Source organism: Pezoporus flaviventris, unplaced genomic scaffold, assembly GCF_033815535.1.
Source record: "Pezoporus flaviventris isolate CSIRO_AGI_PZ_B2104156 unplaced genomic scaffold, CSIRO_AGI_Pfla_v1 ptg000007l, whole genome shotgun sequence".
In the NCBI taxonomy this organism is placed as follows: domain Eukaryota; kingdom Metazoa; phylum Chordata; class Aves; order Psittaciformes; family Psittacidae; genus Pezoporus; species Pezoporus flaviventris.
In genome coordinates, this window is record NW_026892555.1 from 3926445 (window position 1) to 3943387 (window position 16943).

Below are 16943 nucleotides of genomic sequence, written 5' to 3' on the forward strand. Positions count from 1 at the left end.
ATGCTGGGGAGGGACTCTTCATTAGAGACTGTAGTGATAGGACAAGGGGTGATGGGTTCAAACTGAAACAGGGGAAGTTTAGGTTGGACATAAGGAAGAAGTTCTTTACTGTGAGGGTGGTAAGACACTAGAATGGGTTGCCCAAGGAAGCTGTGAATGCTCCATCCCTGGCAGTGTTCAAGGCCAGGTTGGACAGAGCCTTGGGCAACATGGTTTAGTGTGAGGTGTCCCTGCCCACAGCAGGGGGGTTGGAACTGGATGATCTTAAGGCCCTTTCCAATCCGAGCTATTCTATGATACTGCATCCTGACTGTCCCCCAACTTTAGTCCTTGGCAGGCTAGTTTTAAGTATGGCATTGCTCCCAGAACTTGCTTCTGGGACCCAAGAATCTTTAATAAAGCCTGTATAACTGTATACACTGAAAGAATCAATGAGTCTGTGGCAAAATAAACATTGTCAAGTCCTTGGTCTAACTGGAGTGCAAGACTCTTTAAGGAACTAACCAAGGATTGCTCTGAACAACTGTTGTTTATTTTAAGAAATCTGGAAACTGTGAAGTTGATGTGTGATAGAAGTGTATGGGTTATGGGTCTAGGAAGGAAAATTGTTTGGGAAAACAATGACTTGGGAAAGAATTTGGTTATCACATTGAATTATCTCAAGGCGAACTTCTACTGCCGTGCTCTGGGGAAAGGGCAGATGTTATCTTTGTGTATAAAAATAGAAGACAAACAAGTAGATTGTGAATTAATAATTCAGTATGAATGTAAAGTCTAGCTCAAAAGTGACAGTCCATGGTGAAACATCTACACTTGCACGCTAAGATGTGTATAGTATAATTTTACCAAAACATGTTTGAATCACTTTCTTTATGAAAAACTTCTTTTACAAAGAAGTTCAATGTAAAGCTCTGCATCACTTAATTTCCTCTTATATAATCAGTGAGATGGACTGCTTCATGTCATGATTTTTCACCTGTGTAGGCTGTTCTGGTGTTCTGAGCATGTTTTGATTTTGACTAGGATCTCAGTATCTTCTCTGAAGGTAAGCGTTCAGGTGCGTGCCCTGTGTTGTAGTCATCCTCCTTGAAAAGAGGAGCATTGTCTTCGATTGCATGATTGACTGGGCATTTTTAAGCCTTTTCTCTAAAGAGGTAGTTGATGGGAAGCTTGGCATGACCCAGCAATGTGTGCTTGCAGCCAGAAAGGCTGCAGGTTGAGGGAGGGGATTCTTCCCCTCTGCTCCGGTGAGACCCCACCTTGAGAGCTGCGTCCAGCTCTAGAGGCCCCAGCAAGAGAACAATGTGGACCTGTTGGGGAGAGTCCAGAGGAGGCCATGAAGATGATCAAAGGGCAATCTTCTTAATCTTTTCCTGAGAAAGTGGAGAAAGCTGGAATGTTAACTAGGCATGACTGTAAAACAGGTTGTTTTGGTCTTATTTGTTGTACCTGACACAAAATATTTTTAATTTTCTTATTTTATCTTTTGAACTTTCTGCCACATGAAGGCAATATTGAATTATACAAATGAGCAACTGACTATGAATATATATCTTTTAAAATTCATATCTGCAATTATTAATATTCTACTGAGAGGTAGGAGGTTCAGTATGGTATTATTTTGGATAATGAGAGGATTGCAATCCTTGCGTAGTTTAGCTGTGATAAAGGGAGGATATTCAACTCAATCTTCAAGTATTACTGTGCTTACTCTTTTCTAGATTCCCTAAAGATGTTAATGACTATTGATTAATAGTCTCTTGTGCCCCTATAGAAATTGCTGCATCTATAGAGCAGCCTATTACCTCTGTTACTTTACATTTCTTATTTCAGTTTTGCTGCATAGTGATTGCCATAGAATTCAAAATTCTTGAAATGGGCAAGTAAAAAAAGGTGGAAGTTGAAGATAATTGTCCTGCCTCTTCACTTCTAGTTTATGGGTTTCAGGTTTGGAGTTAGGAATTAAAAAGCTAGATTCTCAGCATGCATAGTATAACCTCATTTAAACAGAAGATTTATGTAGCTAACTATCTCTGAACACTGTTCCATTTTCAAATATTACATTATATAGAGTAGAACTATTCTTTCCTAGTTAATTTTTAATCATCTGAAACACTGTGGATCGGATAAGTGTAAGCTGTTGAATTTTGCAGGCTTCAGCACTATAGTTTGACTTTTATCTCCTCTTCAATTATTTTAAATAAATAATTAAGTTCTAAATGCAAATTTTTTTTAATTTAATTGACCGTTCCAAGATTAATGGAAAAAATTATCTTTTGCTCTGCATAGTTCTGATATTGAAGCAATCGTTTTTCTTTATGAAGTCAGTTTTAGGCCAGGAGGAGAGATCATTACTTGCAGGTCACTCGAGCTACTTATTTTTACAGTTATATTTTCTAGTAGTGAATGAAATACAGATTGTGGTTCTAAAGCAGTGAAATAATTAGAAGTAAAACTAAGGTGTATGTTAGTTATAATTTCTTGAGATTCCAATTTTCATCTAGGGATTCATATGTGTTCCTCTCACAGGAGATTTGATTCTTGAGGTCCCTCTTTGGCTGTAAATCATTATAAACTGGTTTGTCACTCCCATTTTTTACACCAGCCCTTGAACTTGTATTTAGGATACAGTTTTAAGTACCTGAAATATCATGTTATAAACCCGTTACGGACAAGATTGCACAGTGGAATTTTCTTAAAGTAGACTTGTCTTTATGCATTTTATTTTTCCTTGTGATAGTGAGAACAATAGTGTCATCCTCACTTCCAGCTTGTCCTGAAATTTCAAGTCATTGAATCTACAGGGACTATTTGTATACATGAGCGTTTTGTATAAGCAGTAATGTGGTCTGGCTCTGTGTCTCTACTGTCTGCTTCATATAGGAAAGGAGGATGAGCAGTAAGCATCGTATTGAATGAAGTCTTCCACTGCCTCCTTTCAGCTTCATTATGAAAACAGCTTGCAAACTCATCTCTGGATGATAGTATTTAAATAGGTAGTTAACTATGAGGAAGAGGTTTTGGGTTCCTGTTACATTGTTTCTTCCTAAAGATAATTGAATAAGGACTATCTCTAGATTTTATTCTTCCAACCTAAGCAGCCTTATTTTATTTACTTAATGAAAGATGAAATTTAACTATGTTAACCACATTGCTGCTTTTCTTTTAACACCATGCCTGCTTTTAACTCTGTTTTATTTGGAAAGTGTCACGTATTTCATTTCGCTTTATAGATTCATCCGCTTACAAGAGATGAGGACATCTACAGAGCTAAAATGCATCACTGGGGAATAGTGTATGCCTGGGACCTGCCTGCTGTCTTGCTGGGAGCAAGGGCAGGGGTTTATAGCACTACAAGCAGTACTCTTTTACTGAATTTTCCCCCTATTAGTTATATGTGCTACTTGCCACTTCCGTGAAGCTGTTTGTGTTGCTTAGTTTTAATGGCTCTGCTTTGGCAAAGAGGGATGTGCAAGGCACTGGCTTAGGAATTGTCATGATGCCGGTTACAGGAAGTGATTTTTCTCGATACAAAGCCTTTTCTGTTGTGCATTTAATTGTCAGGATGGAATAAGATTTCCAGTAAAGTTGAAACTCGTTTTATGAGAAGTGGTGAAATAACTGTCCAGTGTCTTTAACAATTCTGTACTGTTACTTTAATAGAACTTCAGATAACTGTCATTGAAGTGTCTGCTGTACCATCAGAAGGTTTGTCTTCTTTTTTGCCTCTAAGTCATCCTGACAGGAGACGTGAGATGATGCCACACAGGCATATCATCAGCATTGGCAATGAGCTGACCTTCTCCTCTTCATTCAGTTAATTTGTATTTGAATAATTTGCATCCCTGTAATGATGCTTGCTGTCTGAGTAGCTGTCACAACGGCTTGGGCTCGTTTCATGACAAAACCCAGTAGTTTCAAAATGCGGTTGTTTCGTTATTCATGAAAGCTGTTGTTCCTTTATCCCTTCCCCTGCACAAGCAAGGTTAGCACGAGAGAAGCAAAACGTGATTTGCATTTGCAGGATTGGCTATTTAATGTTTTTACATGATGCAGAGTTCTTATACAAATACCTCATGATTTATTGAAAACTGTTCCTGTAGGAAATTTGGATAGCTACCTCTGAGGCAAAGAAGGTTAAACTGAAATTCTAGTCCCTTTTCCTAGAGCAGTATATGTTTGGACTTACGAGTTTTAAAATCCTTTATGCTTGCCCTGATATGTAATTGCTTTGAAGAGCAAGGTACTATTCATACATGTACCCTTGCTCAACGTGAGCCATTCCTTATCCCAGCTGTGTAATAAAGTGAATGCGTGTTTCAGACAGATTTGTCTTTTTTTCCTCTTTCTGTATAGATCCTATAGATTCTTATATATCACAACAAACAAGGACAAATTTGGAGAGAAAAGAAGTGCAGAGAACTCTTGACAAAAAACAGGTTGTAAACTGTAGACAGAAGTGGAGGAAGACTTTTACAGCTAAAATGCATTTCAATTTCATGATTTTGAGGCATAGCACAGTGAGAAAGTTGGGAAATGTTCAAGAGGTCTTCAGTGCTTTCTGCTTCTTTTAGGATAAAGCCGGTGTGATTGAAATATGTGGTTTTCTAGTTGGTGATTGTAACCCAAGGTCCGGCTTATCTGTTTTCTGCTTCAGTCAACTGGCTTTAGGAATTGTTTGTTCATTTGTTAATACCTCTGTGGTGAAATGCATCTTTTGGGAGAAATCATCACATGAAAACTGCAGCGAAGAAGCTGTGTTTGTGTAGGGGTACATTTCTAAGTGTGAGTGACTGATTTAGGTTATGGTATTTATTTTTTTGTTTGATTTTTGTGTAAAGCTTTCCAATTTACTACACATTCCATAGGCTGTGGAATAAACACTGAAGCAATGTTATTGATAAAAAATGCAGAGACAAAACTCAATACGGATATTTTTAGCACAAGTGGAAGAAGAATACTGATGATAGAAGGCACATACATCTAAGAAAAAGAGCTAGGATTTCATTTTGTCATGCTTTACTTTGAGTGTAACTATAGTCTCAAAAAGCTTCGCTTTATCTCTCTTTGTTGCTTTCTTACATCTGTATTCATAATAACTGTTTTGTGTGATATTTTTCTCTCCGCAGTTCTCTTTTACTCAGGCCTCTTCACTTTCTAGCTGCCAAGTGTGTTGTTGGGGGTAGTTTTGTGTCTTCTCATGTGATACATGGTGTCACTGTGCTAAATACGGTATACACAGTACAACTAAAAACATGGTTAAAAGAACTGGAAAAATAGTAGAGGTTCTGAGTAGTAGGAGCCCTATTTACTAAAGTTTTCCATTCCTTAGAGCTTAATAAAAATTACTTCAAACAGAGCTGTACAGTGAAGCAATGTAAAGAGTAATCTAGGCTGTATTCCTGAAGCTGATGTGGATTTATTATAGGCTGTTGTTGAAAAAAGTGCTTACATGCATTCTTAATTTCCAGAAAAAATATCACCATATTGCCAGTAATGATCCATTAACAGAGGAATGTGTTCAGAATGCCCTCAGTTGCATATTAAATATTGTTAGGCAGGAATGCTTTTCTAATATATCATTCACTTAGAAAAGAGTGGCTCCATAATGAGGTGAGAGCTATTTTCCAGGTCCATTGGGAGGTGGATTCTAGATATTTTTGACTGTTCAGAAACCAAGATAATTTGTTGTCAGAATATGACTGCAGGTAACTAGCTGTGAGTACTTACGTGAGAATTTAAGCAGTACTGTGTAGGCAGTTAAAATCAAGTACTGTGTTTGCATCTGCTCGTGTACCAAAGAGTGATGGAGGAAGTTTGGAAACAAAGGCAAAAACGATTTTGGAACGGTCCAGTTGTCTCTGTCTTCCACATGCATTGCCCATGCAAAATCCAGGAAACTCAACCTGCACTTGCAGAATCAAATCATACTTCAGTGCCAGTAAGACTTGATGTTGTTAGTCATAGTTTCAGGCCTGAGTTTTAAAAACCCACTCTACAGATTTTATCTGGGTGTTTTTCATTGCATTCTTTCTGGCCATTTCTGTGATACACTTTTGTTAGCTCAGTGTTAGCTTTTTTATATGCCCAGTGCTTGATGGTCTTCGCATGCAAGTGAGGAACTCTTAATGATCTCTCACTGAAGAAAAATAGCCAAACCAGAAACACCCATTTAGAGAGGAACAGGTTCATTCCTCTGCCTTTCTTGATCTTTTAAATGTGAAGATCAACAAAGATGGGGACTGCAGGAGAAGGAGTTTGTAGGAATAGTAATTGTGCCACCATTGTCTCAGTGCTGTATTTGTACTTTTTAATGATGAAGGTAGTCTTGGAACATTAACAGCTTCTCTTTAGATGTCAGTTTTTGCTCAGGGTGAAACATGATGGGCCTATTTGAACTTCATAAGTTCTAGGTTATTCCTTGTTACTGTAATTGCCTTGCATTTTCTCCCAGTTTCTTTTAGGGTCAAGATTCTCTGAAATGAATACTAATTATAGATGATCTCTTCTGGTCTGGGGGGATTTCAAAGTTTTTTCTTGTTGAATTTTGTTCCTAGTGTTTTCCTTTTGCAGCATTTATAGAGTATGTTTCTCTCTTTATATGGAACAAGAGTAATCCTGTGTTTTCATGAAATGCCCTTCCCATGCCCCTTGATAGATTGTAGTTGCATTTCATTGTGAATGGTTTCCAAAGCTGTTGCTTGATCTTCTGTTTTCCTGAAGTGCAAAGTCATCTCAAGAGCAATATATTTTAATTCTTCCCTAATTATTTTTCTATTTCAAACGATTCAGGAAATTAAAGCTGGTTTGGCAGCACAGTGTATTAGATCTGCTATAACCAGATTTCATGTGATGTGAGCTGGTCTAAATTCCCTTTTATATTAGATTAGTGATTCTAATTTAACATAGAAATATTTAGTATGCATTGCAGCCTAATGTATTTAATTTAATTTGCTTTTATGCCTTACCATACATTTAATAAAGCAATTATTTAACCATTTTTTACCAATGAATTATAGTATGAAATTGAAATTAGTATTGTCTGTAATTCATGAAGAAATATTAAGCAAGATGGAAGTATCTTCTCACAGAAGAAGATGAGAGCCATATTTAGGCGCTAGTACTGTGGTTATTTTGTCTTTCCTTCCTGGGTTTTATATTGAAATTTTTAGAGGCAAATTTAAGAAGTTGGCTTATAAAACTAATGAAGTGTACGTGGTTTTCCAAGTGTGTTACTGTCCACTTCAAGACGCACTTTTGTCTGAAGTCTTAAGCACACGAGGAACTTTTACATACCAAGAGTGATGGCAAGTGAACCTCGGCAGAACAACAAGAAACATCAACTGGTTGCAACTGCAGAACAGATGACTTGTGTACCACTCACAAAAGCATTAAGATGTTGATTGATGATTTATGAAAATTCAAACTGTCTTCAGTAGGGTTAGACTTTTATTTTCAGTAGCATAAATCATCTGGGTTATGTATCATTAGTACATAGACTAGATGCCACTGAGACTAATCTATTCTAGTGCTTGGTTTCACAGTGCTCTGCATTTTCTGCAGGAGTATTATCTGTAAAATTGTTGTAGTAACAATCCCATTTTTATCCCTCTTTCTTTTTCCTTTGCTACAGTATGGCTGTCCAAGTTGATAAGTTCAATTTTGAGAGCTTCCCAGAATCCCCTACTGATGGGACACAGTTTGCGAATGCAAAGCAGCTGGAAGAAGAAAGGCAACAAGCAAAAGGATTGGAGATTAACAGCAAGCTGGATATTTGCTGGAAAATTATATCCTTTCATAAATACGTGCTTTAAAAATACATAAATAGTGCCCTATGACACATGATATTTTGCAATTCAACTCACTTTATAGCAGTGTTACTGAAAAGAAATGTAATTAGAACTATGAAGCTTGTCATAATTATAGACTCTTTAAGGTTAATTGTGCTGTATATTATTTGGACGATGCTTGGATCTTACTATAATGGCTTTTCCTGAGTCATTGAGCCTGCCATAAACCCTGTGTGTTTTTCCCAACTTTTAGGTAACAGTTAGGATTGATAAGTAGTAATTTTATAGGGTCAATTTTTTCTATTCTCCCCCACAATGAGTAACTGAATCTTAAAGAAATACATGAAGCTGGATTTAGACAGTTTTCATATATTTAATTAAATTTGAGAAAATCAGAATATATTAAAATAATTTATTTCTGAATCCTCTTTACAGATCTAGTTTTAAGGTTTAGAAAGGACTTGCATGGTGACTTAGTCATTCTAAACATAAAATCCCTATAATAAAATATTGCCTTAGTATTATTAATGAGAAATTACATTTGGTTTTGAGTTAAAATAAACCAATGATGTTGCAGTAAATTTAAAGATTTCCATAAAAAAATCTTCTGCTTGGCTTGTCAAAAATTCACTTTTTCATGGTTTTCATCAGCAAAATGTTCCGTTCAGCCAACAGCCCCCCAAGCCATGTGTTGATACTCAGTATGTTCCAGGAGATTTTTATTTTCACTCAGATCATCCTCAAATTCATGTGATAGGGGGTGGCAGGAAATGAGAGAAGAGTGGCAATCAAATCATGCTTCATCTTTTTGTTCTTTTAATTGTACTTTTTATCTCGTGATCTGATATGATTTTTCATTGATAATTATTAAGTTAATTGCTCAGGGGTTGTCAAAGGCAAGACGCAAGACATAAATGAGATTCCCAGTGCCTTGTTCTGTCCAGGCTCCCTAAGCAACATCTCAGAGAGAGTTCTGTTTATCCAGCATATGTCAATATTTAACCAGAAATCACTCAGAAAATTCCTGTATTATGGAAGGGTATTCTTTGATACCACACTTGAATTCCTACACTTGGAATTGAATGCATTATTGTAATATTTTTTTCAGGGTGTAAAAATACATTCATTTCTGTTGCTGAGCAACACTGTTTACATCCATTCCGTGTTCTGTATTTAAACCCAGTTTTGATACCGAAACTATCGTGGCTGACATTTAAGTCAGTACCTCAGCAAGACAATAGGACAAGGCATGAGTTCTTTGTGTTAAATTCAGTACAAGAATTAGTTTCTGTGTTTTTAAGATTTGTCATGAATGTTCTCTCTGTTCTTAGAACTAAAACTGTTCTAATGCAAGGAAATGAGTTGCACACGTGCTTAAAAACTCTTCAAGAAAGAGGTACGCTGTTTTCCAGATTACATGTCCTGATTAGAATCAGTTTTTCTCATTACTTTATTTATTACAGCAACATTTAGATAAGAACTAGTAAACCCAAGAATTCTCAGGTCTGCTGAGTTTGAGAAACTTCATTTCTGACACATCTTTCCTCTAATCAGAATAATTTGACACTGACCAAGAGGGTTTATTTCCGACATACCGACAGACAACATGGAGAAAGGGATAGATAACTTAACTGTATAAGCCTTGTTTTCCTTCAGAAGCCAGCCTAAATGCAGCCAGGAGATAAGAAGTATTTGCAGAAATACAAAGGGATATAGTGACTTGTATTTCTTCCTAGAGAAGGCATTTTTGCAAAAAGCCTTTTGAATGGTAAGCCAATGAGATCTCTTTGGTGTCTATCATCTTTGAAATACTTTCTCTGCTAAGTGCATGCATGAGAAGAGGAAGGTATATTTCAGAGAACACAGCTGAGATAATGTTGTTGTAAATAATCTTATATTGTTTACATGGGAGGAGAATGTACTATTTATCTTGTAATTACTTAAACTCTTAACTGTATTTATTAATACCGTATGAAACCATTGCATAAAGAAGGCTTCAAATTTTATGTACGTGGATTACATTGACTGCAATAAAAAATCAGTTATATGGAACTCCTGTGAGGGCCAAGAATAGCGCACAAGGATGAGGATTTCAGGCTGTGTTTTTATGTCTTAAGGAGCACCAGAAGTATTTTCCAGTATGGAAATTGTCCATTTTTCTGTGTTTTATCCATTGAAATATTGAGAGTTTCAAGTGATGAGATTTTCAATGCTTCATTTGTAGAAGTATGGTAAAACTTGATCGATTTTCATATACTTCTGGAGGGCTGAAGGCAGAAGGTAAAGACAACGTAGCATATTAATTCAATTTTTATACATTTTTGATAGAATTAAAATAATTAGGATAAAAGGCCTTCTTATGAAAAAGCTTACAGCCATGCCATTCCAATTAAGAAACATTGTGGAGTAATATAATTTAGTGTATCTTTGATATTATACTTGTATTGAGATCATTAAAATTAAGACCATGCTGTCTTGCTTTTTAGCATCTGTGAAGTGGCATCTGGTATCAGTGAAACAACTGGAGTTTGTTTTAACACAGGATTTAAACAGACGGAGCACATGTAGTATTCAGGTGGCTAATATTTTCAAATTATGCTTTTCGTATTTTCTAAATATTTTTAAACAACATTTATATTTTCTTCAGGGACTTTCTAATCATTCTGACTCACAGATTGAGGCGTCTGTACAAAGTGTTCTTTGAAGTTTCTGGAGTGCTGTGTCTCTTGCTGAGTACACTAAGATTTTACTCCTGTACCTGAATTCTTCAAAATCTTGAGTTAAGAAATGTCATGTTCCCCATGTGGAAGATGAAGGGCAGGTTAAACTTCTCTTTGTGGTCTTTACAAGCTCTTGTGTTAGATTGTTACTCTTCAAAGTATTCCATCGATTTGTGCCATCTACATTTAGACTTCAGAAATTCAAATATGTTCAGGATTATTTCAGAGAATTTGGTTACAGTGCAGGTGGTCCTCAGTTTTAGAAGCATAAGCAAAGGTTTATCGATGTTCGGATGGTGGAAGGACTTCTTCACAGGAAACACAGGGAGGTTTGGATAGGAGCAGCATCAAGACATTATTTATGTTTCAGTTTCCTATCTATTTTAGTTTGTCATAAATCTTGCTGCTGCCTAATGGGCAGTCTTTCCCTGTGTTCTAGCTCTGGGTGCCTCTTGTCACCCTCCTGATGAAGTGAGGTAAGAATATCTTTGCCAGAAGACTTGCTGAGTCTGGTGAGTCTAGCTTTAAACTTGGTGCCTTGCAGGATGCACCCCAAAGCCTGTAGAACAGTGCAAGAAAGGGGAAGCATGGGCAGGAGAAACTGGTGCATTAAGTTCACTGAATCTGCCCTGAGTTTTGAGCAAGCCCATGTCAGATGCTTACAAAAGGGCTTGCAAAAGCATATGGAGGAAGAATTAGAGGTCAGTGTGCAGTTTCACAGCTCTGGTGTTATGAGGGTTTCAGAAAGTAGTAGTTTGCGTGAACATGGTGCACTGACAAGTGGGTATGGTTTATTTAGGAAGGTTGTGCAGAGCTGATGAGGAGGGATTGTTGTGTTCTGCGTAAAGGATGGCTGAGGCGCACAGGGAACTTCTAGGAAATGAGAGAAAAAGCTTTTGAATCAAGGACAGAGGAGTCCAGCAGATAGATACAGTGTGCATTTGTAACAGACTACCCAATCAAGAATTGAAGCTTGAAGGATGAAGTATTCCTGGAAGAAGTCTTCCAGTTGCAGGTTAGATTTCTAGAGTACTTGAAGGATGAGCTATTCCTTCAACAACTGGAGGAAGTCTTCCAATTGTGGATTAGATTTCTGGAGTACTTAAAGGACACTTTCTGTGTGCAGCTGCTGGATGGCTTGATTGGCATGTGCTGTACAGGATCTGCTATTTGAAAATAATGAAGATCAAGTTGGAGGGGTGAGGTTTGACAGCAGCCTTGATTACAGTTGCCCTGAGATGGTGGAGTTCAATATCCTGAGATAAGTTAGGAAGGCAAGTAGCAGGATAATGACTCTAGACTGTAGGAGAGGAGGCTTTGGGGAACTGGTAGGCAGGATTGTATAAGCTCTTGGGCTTAGGGCTTCCAGGGCAACCTTCTCAAAACCTAAGAGTTGTAGCAGTCAACAAAGTACATCTGGCTCTTCAAGCAAGGCATATCACAACACAGCTGTAATAAATTGCAGCTAGGTAAATTCTGGTTAAGCAGTAGGAGAAATCCTTTTTACAATGAGGATGCTGAAACAGTGTGTAGTGGTTTAAACCCAGCCAGACAGCTCGTTCACTCACTTCCCCCCCTTCTTGCCCTCCCCCTACTCCCGGAGGGATGGAGAGGAGAATCAAAAAGAATGCAACTCCCACAGGTTGAGATAAGAACAGTTTAGTAACTAAGGTATAACACAAATCACTACTGCTGCCACTAATAATAATAATGATAAGGGAAATAACAAGGGAAGAGAATACATCTCACCACCAGCCGACCGATAACTCACCCCCCCAGCCTGACCAAGCACTGACCTATACCTCCTCCAACCCTGCAGTCCCCCAGTCCTTCCGGCTAACTCCCAGTTACATCCTGGGCATGACGTGCTGTGGTATGGAATAGCTCTTTGGTCAGTTTGGGTCAGGTGTCCTGTCTCTGCTTCCTCCTGGCTTTCCCTCCTCCCTGGCAGAGCATGAGGCTCACAAAGTCCTTAGGCAGACCAAAACATCGGTGTTATCAGTTCTGCTCCCAGGCCGAAAGTCAAAACACAGCACTGCACCAGCTACCAAGAAGGAGAAAAATGACTGCTACTGCTGAACCCAGGGCACAGTGGATCAAATTATCCAAAAGTTCTGTAAAATCGAAGTCCTTCTTGAAAAATTCTGGACAAGGCCTTGAGCAACTTGGTGCAATTCCAGTATTTCTGTGCTTTGAGCACAGGTTTGGACAGTGACTCTGGAATTTCATTTTCAATTATTCTGTGATTTGTGCAGCCATGCAGAGGGCTGGGGCAGAAAATGACTGTTGAAAACCAGACTCCTTTTCCTCCTCCTGTCTCCTGCTGTCCCCAGGTTTGATTGCAGCCAGAGAACTTTTCTAATGTACTGTGAAAGAATTGCTGTTTCAGTGAAATGAGAGTATAACATTTTGGAGTCATTTTCTTGAAAATATTCTAAACCTGGCCCTAACAACCTTGAAAATATGAGACTTCCAGCACCACCTTAAAAATCATGTTCCAGTCTTAACTTTTCTAATAGTTAGGCAATTTTTTCTTACTTCAACATTAATTTCTATGATTTAGCTGATGCCTGGCCTATTTGCAAAGTTTTCTTACAGTTCTGAAATTGTATTGTGTGCCTTTCTCCTGTTTTCTCTTTTCTATATTTAAACCTAATTGCCAACATTTTTTCAAAGCCCATTTGCTTTCAGCCATATTGCTGATGTTGTTCTGCAGTATAGCTATATTTTCCTCACTGTGTGGCTTCCACAGTTGTAAGCAATACTTCAGGTGAGATTTCTCATAGAACAAAAGCTTTACCTTCCATGTTTCAGGTACGATGGTTACTCTGAGTACTGTTCTTGAGTTCTTTGACAAGTTTCCCATGTCTGAGTGATTTATTTTTTTATGTGGTCCAGTATAACTGACTGAATAATTTTTCCCAACTTCCATTTATAGACTCGTTGACTCTTTCCAGGGTGATACTTGGAACTTTTCTTCATTGAATTTCATCCAAGTGATCTTCATACATTCCATTCATTTATTAGGTCAGTGAATGCTGACATCTTTTCCAAATACATACATTTTATGAATGTTTTTCTATTTCACCATTTACGTAGCCCGTGGGAATGTTGAAATTAATATGTATCGGACAGAAGCTTGAGACATTTCATTTGTGAAGTTCTTTGCTGTGAGGGTGGTGAGGCACTGAAATGGGTTGCCCAAGGGAGCTGTGAATGCTCCATCCCTGGCGGTGTTCAAGGCCAGGTTGGACAGAGCCTTGGGTGACATGGTTTAGTGTGAGGTGTCCCTGCCCATGGCAGGGGGGTTGGAACTGGATGATCTTAAGGTCCTTTCCAACCCTAACTATTCTGTGATTCCATGCTATCTAGGCTTGCCAGCAAACCAGTGACAACTTATGAAAATTTACTTTTCTGTTTGTCTGTTCAGCTTTTCATGACTTCATCTTTATCATAATTATGAATCATAAGTAATGAAAATATTGCATGTTGTGAAACTTTTGTACATCTGTAAAGGTTTCCTTAGAAATACTTTAGTTGGATGGAGCTTTACATTTACATGCTGAGTTTGAGCTTAGCATCAACAATCGTTTGCAAAAGTAACTATTATTTAAGAACCTCAGTAACTGCATGTAATTAGTTTAAGCAGTAAAGCACCACAGTAATAATCAAGCAGAAAGCTTAAAATATGACTAAGGCTACTGCTCTAAAGTAAATTGTGATCATTAATCATTTAAATTTCTTTTTCATTAGTATAATTTCTCTTTATGAACAGTTAATAATTTGCTTATGGTGTGTATACGCTTCCACCTGTATTTATTTGCAAAGGAACTGAGAAATATGTTCTTGCAAATAAATCTGTTTAGAGCGATGCAAGATGCAGAATGCTGCAGAGAGAAAAAACATGATTACCTTTAAGATACAAAGCATTTTTAAAAATGGATTGTCTTTTTAAGCAGTAGGTTTTAGACAACATGCTGTGTTATTATTGTGGGTACCCAGCTACACGCTAGACAATCAGAATTAGTATAAAAGAGCAAACTTTTCCTTGGGAGCATAACAAGTTCATTCAACTGTCATTCAGGTTTTCACTCTGAAACATTTTATATCATATGCAATCTGTTGCTAAGGAAATGTTAAATAAAGATGCCTACAATGAAAAATTAGGGTTTGATTTTAAGTTTTTTTTAAACAACATTTGGTGGTCTGAGGCCCCCATTGAAACTTATTTCATTGTGCAGATGAAAATGTCTTGAACTGCCAAACGTGAAGTGGAGACTGGAAGTGAACTGTTTCAGTCTTGGATGATTCCTGTGTTGTTGATAGCAAAGATTTGACTGTTGGAAATGAGGCTTGGGTTAACAATTTAACAATCTGACTGATGGAAGAGAGGGTTTATAATCCCAGTGAGATGATAGCAAAATATTTGGAGGTTTCCTTAAGTAGATAGATTCTACAAGGTCACACTGAAGTTTGTCAGTCTGAACTTCCATTTGTCTGTGCATTTTTTTAATGAATCTTAAATTCTGGATCTTACGCTTTTGTCTTTTATCAGATTCGACTTTGAGCTAAGAATGAAAGGATATATTGACAATCCCTGTTGCAGCTGCTTCTCTTTCATTAGCTTCTAAAGGCTTGTCTTAGGAAATAGGCAAACTCTTGAGTTCAGCTTTTCTCTTTTTCCTCTGAAGTTGTATTACTCCACATTTTGGTTGCTTTTCATCTCCAAGGTGATGAGTTTGCTACAATATTCAGTTTGTGTTTGTGCTATAATGAGCAATTTTATATAATTGCCTGATACATAGTTAGGAGACAAAGATCAATGATACAAAATTCCACGCTATTTCTGTCTATTAGGAATGGTTAGGCCATACCAACAACACTAGTTTCTCTATTAACTTAATTGATTTTTTTTTGCTTTGAGTCTCTTTGGCAGCAGAGTGTAAGCTGAATTAGATGCTTAGTGAACTCTGTGGGCAAAACTTTGGATGCTCATTAAAAACCTGTGTTTTGGGGAGATATTTTTAAAGCACCTTTTCTGAATCACTTGGTGCAAGTTGGGCATTTACATTATGTCTGAGCCTCTTTTGCCCTATCTGTGGGGCAGCCTGAATACTACACTGAATGCTGCTAGAACTGCCAGATCTTCCTGGTGAGTAATCTGAAGACAGCAAGGTTGCACTGATCACAGAACAATTTAGGTTGGAAGGAACCTCCTCAGGTCTGTTATAACACTCTGTCCTGCAACTTGTGTTTGTTGCCCCTCTTTGAATTACTGTGCTCCTCCAAGGGAAATCTGGCTCCATCTTTTCTATACCCTCTCCATATTTCTCCATAGCCTTCCTTCTCAAGACCAAACAAGCCCTGTTCTCTCAGGGTTTAATACGTTACATGCTCCAGCTCTCTAATCATCTTGGTAACCCTCCAGGGAATTTTATCCCATATTTCAGTGTCCTGAACTGGGGAAGTCAGACTGGACACAGAATGTAAGAAGTGTAGGTATGTAATTTTTATTAGTTGAGGTATAGCTTTGGATACTTTTTGCACTTATTCCAAGAAGCAGTCGGTTTCAGAACTCATCAGTAGCTGTATTGAATTTGAAATTTAAAAATGTGTTTTCCTTGTGGATTATAGAATTATAGAATCATTTATGTTGGAAAAGACCTTTCAACTAATCAAGTCCAGATGTTAACCTAGCACTGCCAAATCCTCCACTAAACCACCACACTACAAATCTTTTAAATACCTCCAGGGCTGGTGACACCACCAATTCCTTGGGCAGCCTGTTCCAATACTTGACAACCCTTCTGGGGAAGAAATTGTTCCTAATATCCAATCTAAACCTCCCCTGGTGCAGTTTGAGGCCATTTCCACTTGTCCTATTGCTTGTTATTTGGGAGAAGACACCAACCCTCACCTCACTACGACCTCCTTTTGAGTAGTTGTAGAGAGCAAGAAGGTACCCCCTGAGCCACATCCTATTCTCCAGGCGAAACCATCCCAGTTCTCTCAGCTACTCCTGACTTGTGCTTTACCCTTTACCGGCTTCGTTGCCTTTCTTTGGACATGCTCCAGCATCTCAATGTTTTCCTGGAGTAAGGGGCCCAAAACCAAACACAGGATTTGAGGTGCAGCCTCATCCATGCAGGGGGACAATCACTTCTCTACTCCTGCCCACCACACTTATTGCTGATACAGGCCAGGGTGCTCTTGGCCTTATTGGTCACCCAGGTACAAGCTGGCTTATGTTCAAGTGGCTGTTGATCAACAACCACAGGTCCTTTTCTTCTGAGAAGCTTTCCAGCCACTCTTCCTCAATCCTGTAGCATTGCATGGGGTTGTTGTGGCCCTAAAGCAGGTCTCAGCACTGAGCCTTGTTGAACCTCATCCAGTTGGTCTCAGCCCATCAATCCAGCCTGTCCAGATCCCTCTG

At 38.1% G+C, this 16943-nt stretch overlaps 1 protein-coding gene across 5 annotated transcripts in view; it reads left to right on the forward strand.

Annotated features, from left to right (window-relative positions):
- TRAPPC9 (trafficking protein particle complex subunit 9) overlaps positions 1 to 16943 on the forward strand; it is a 495602-nt gene that overhangs the window by 217641 nt on the left and 261018 nt on the right. For 3 of the 5 annotated variants that reach the window (XM_061447664.1, XM_061447665.1, XM_061447666.1), the window contains one exon: positions 7634 to 7941. In XM_061447664.1, coding sequence (XP_061303648.1) covers positions 7634 to 7814 — 181 coding nt within the window. In that variant the 3' untranslated portion in view covers positions 7815 to 7941. Of the gene's footprint in view, positions 1 to 7633; positions 7942 to 16943 lie in introns of those variants that run through there. The other 2 variants (XM_061447668.1, XM_061447669.1) reach the window with 1 other exon arrangement.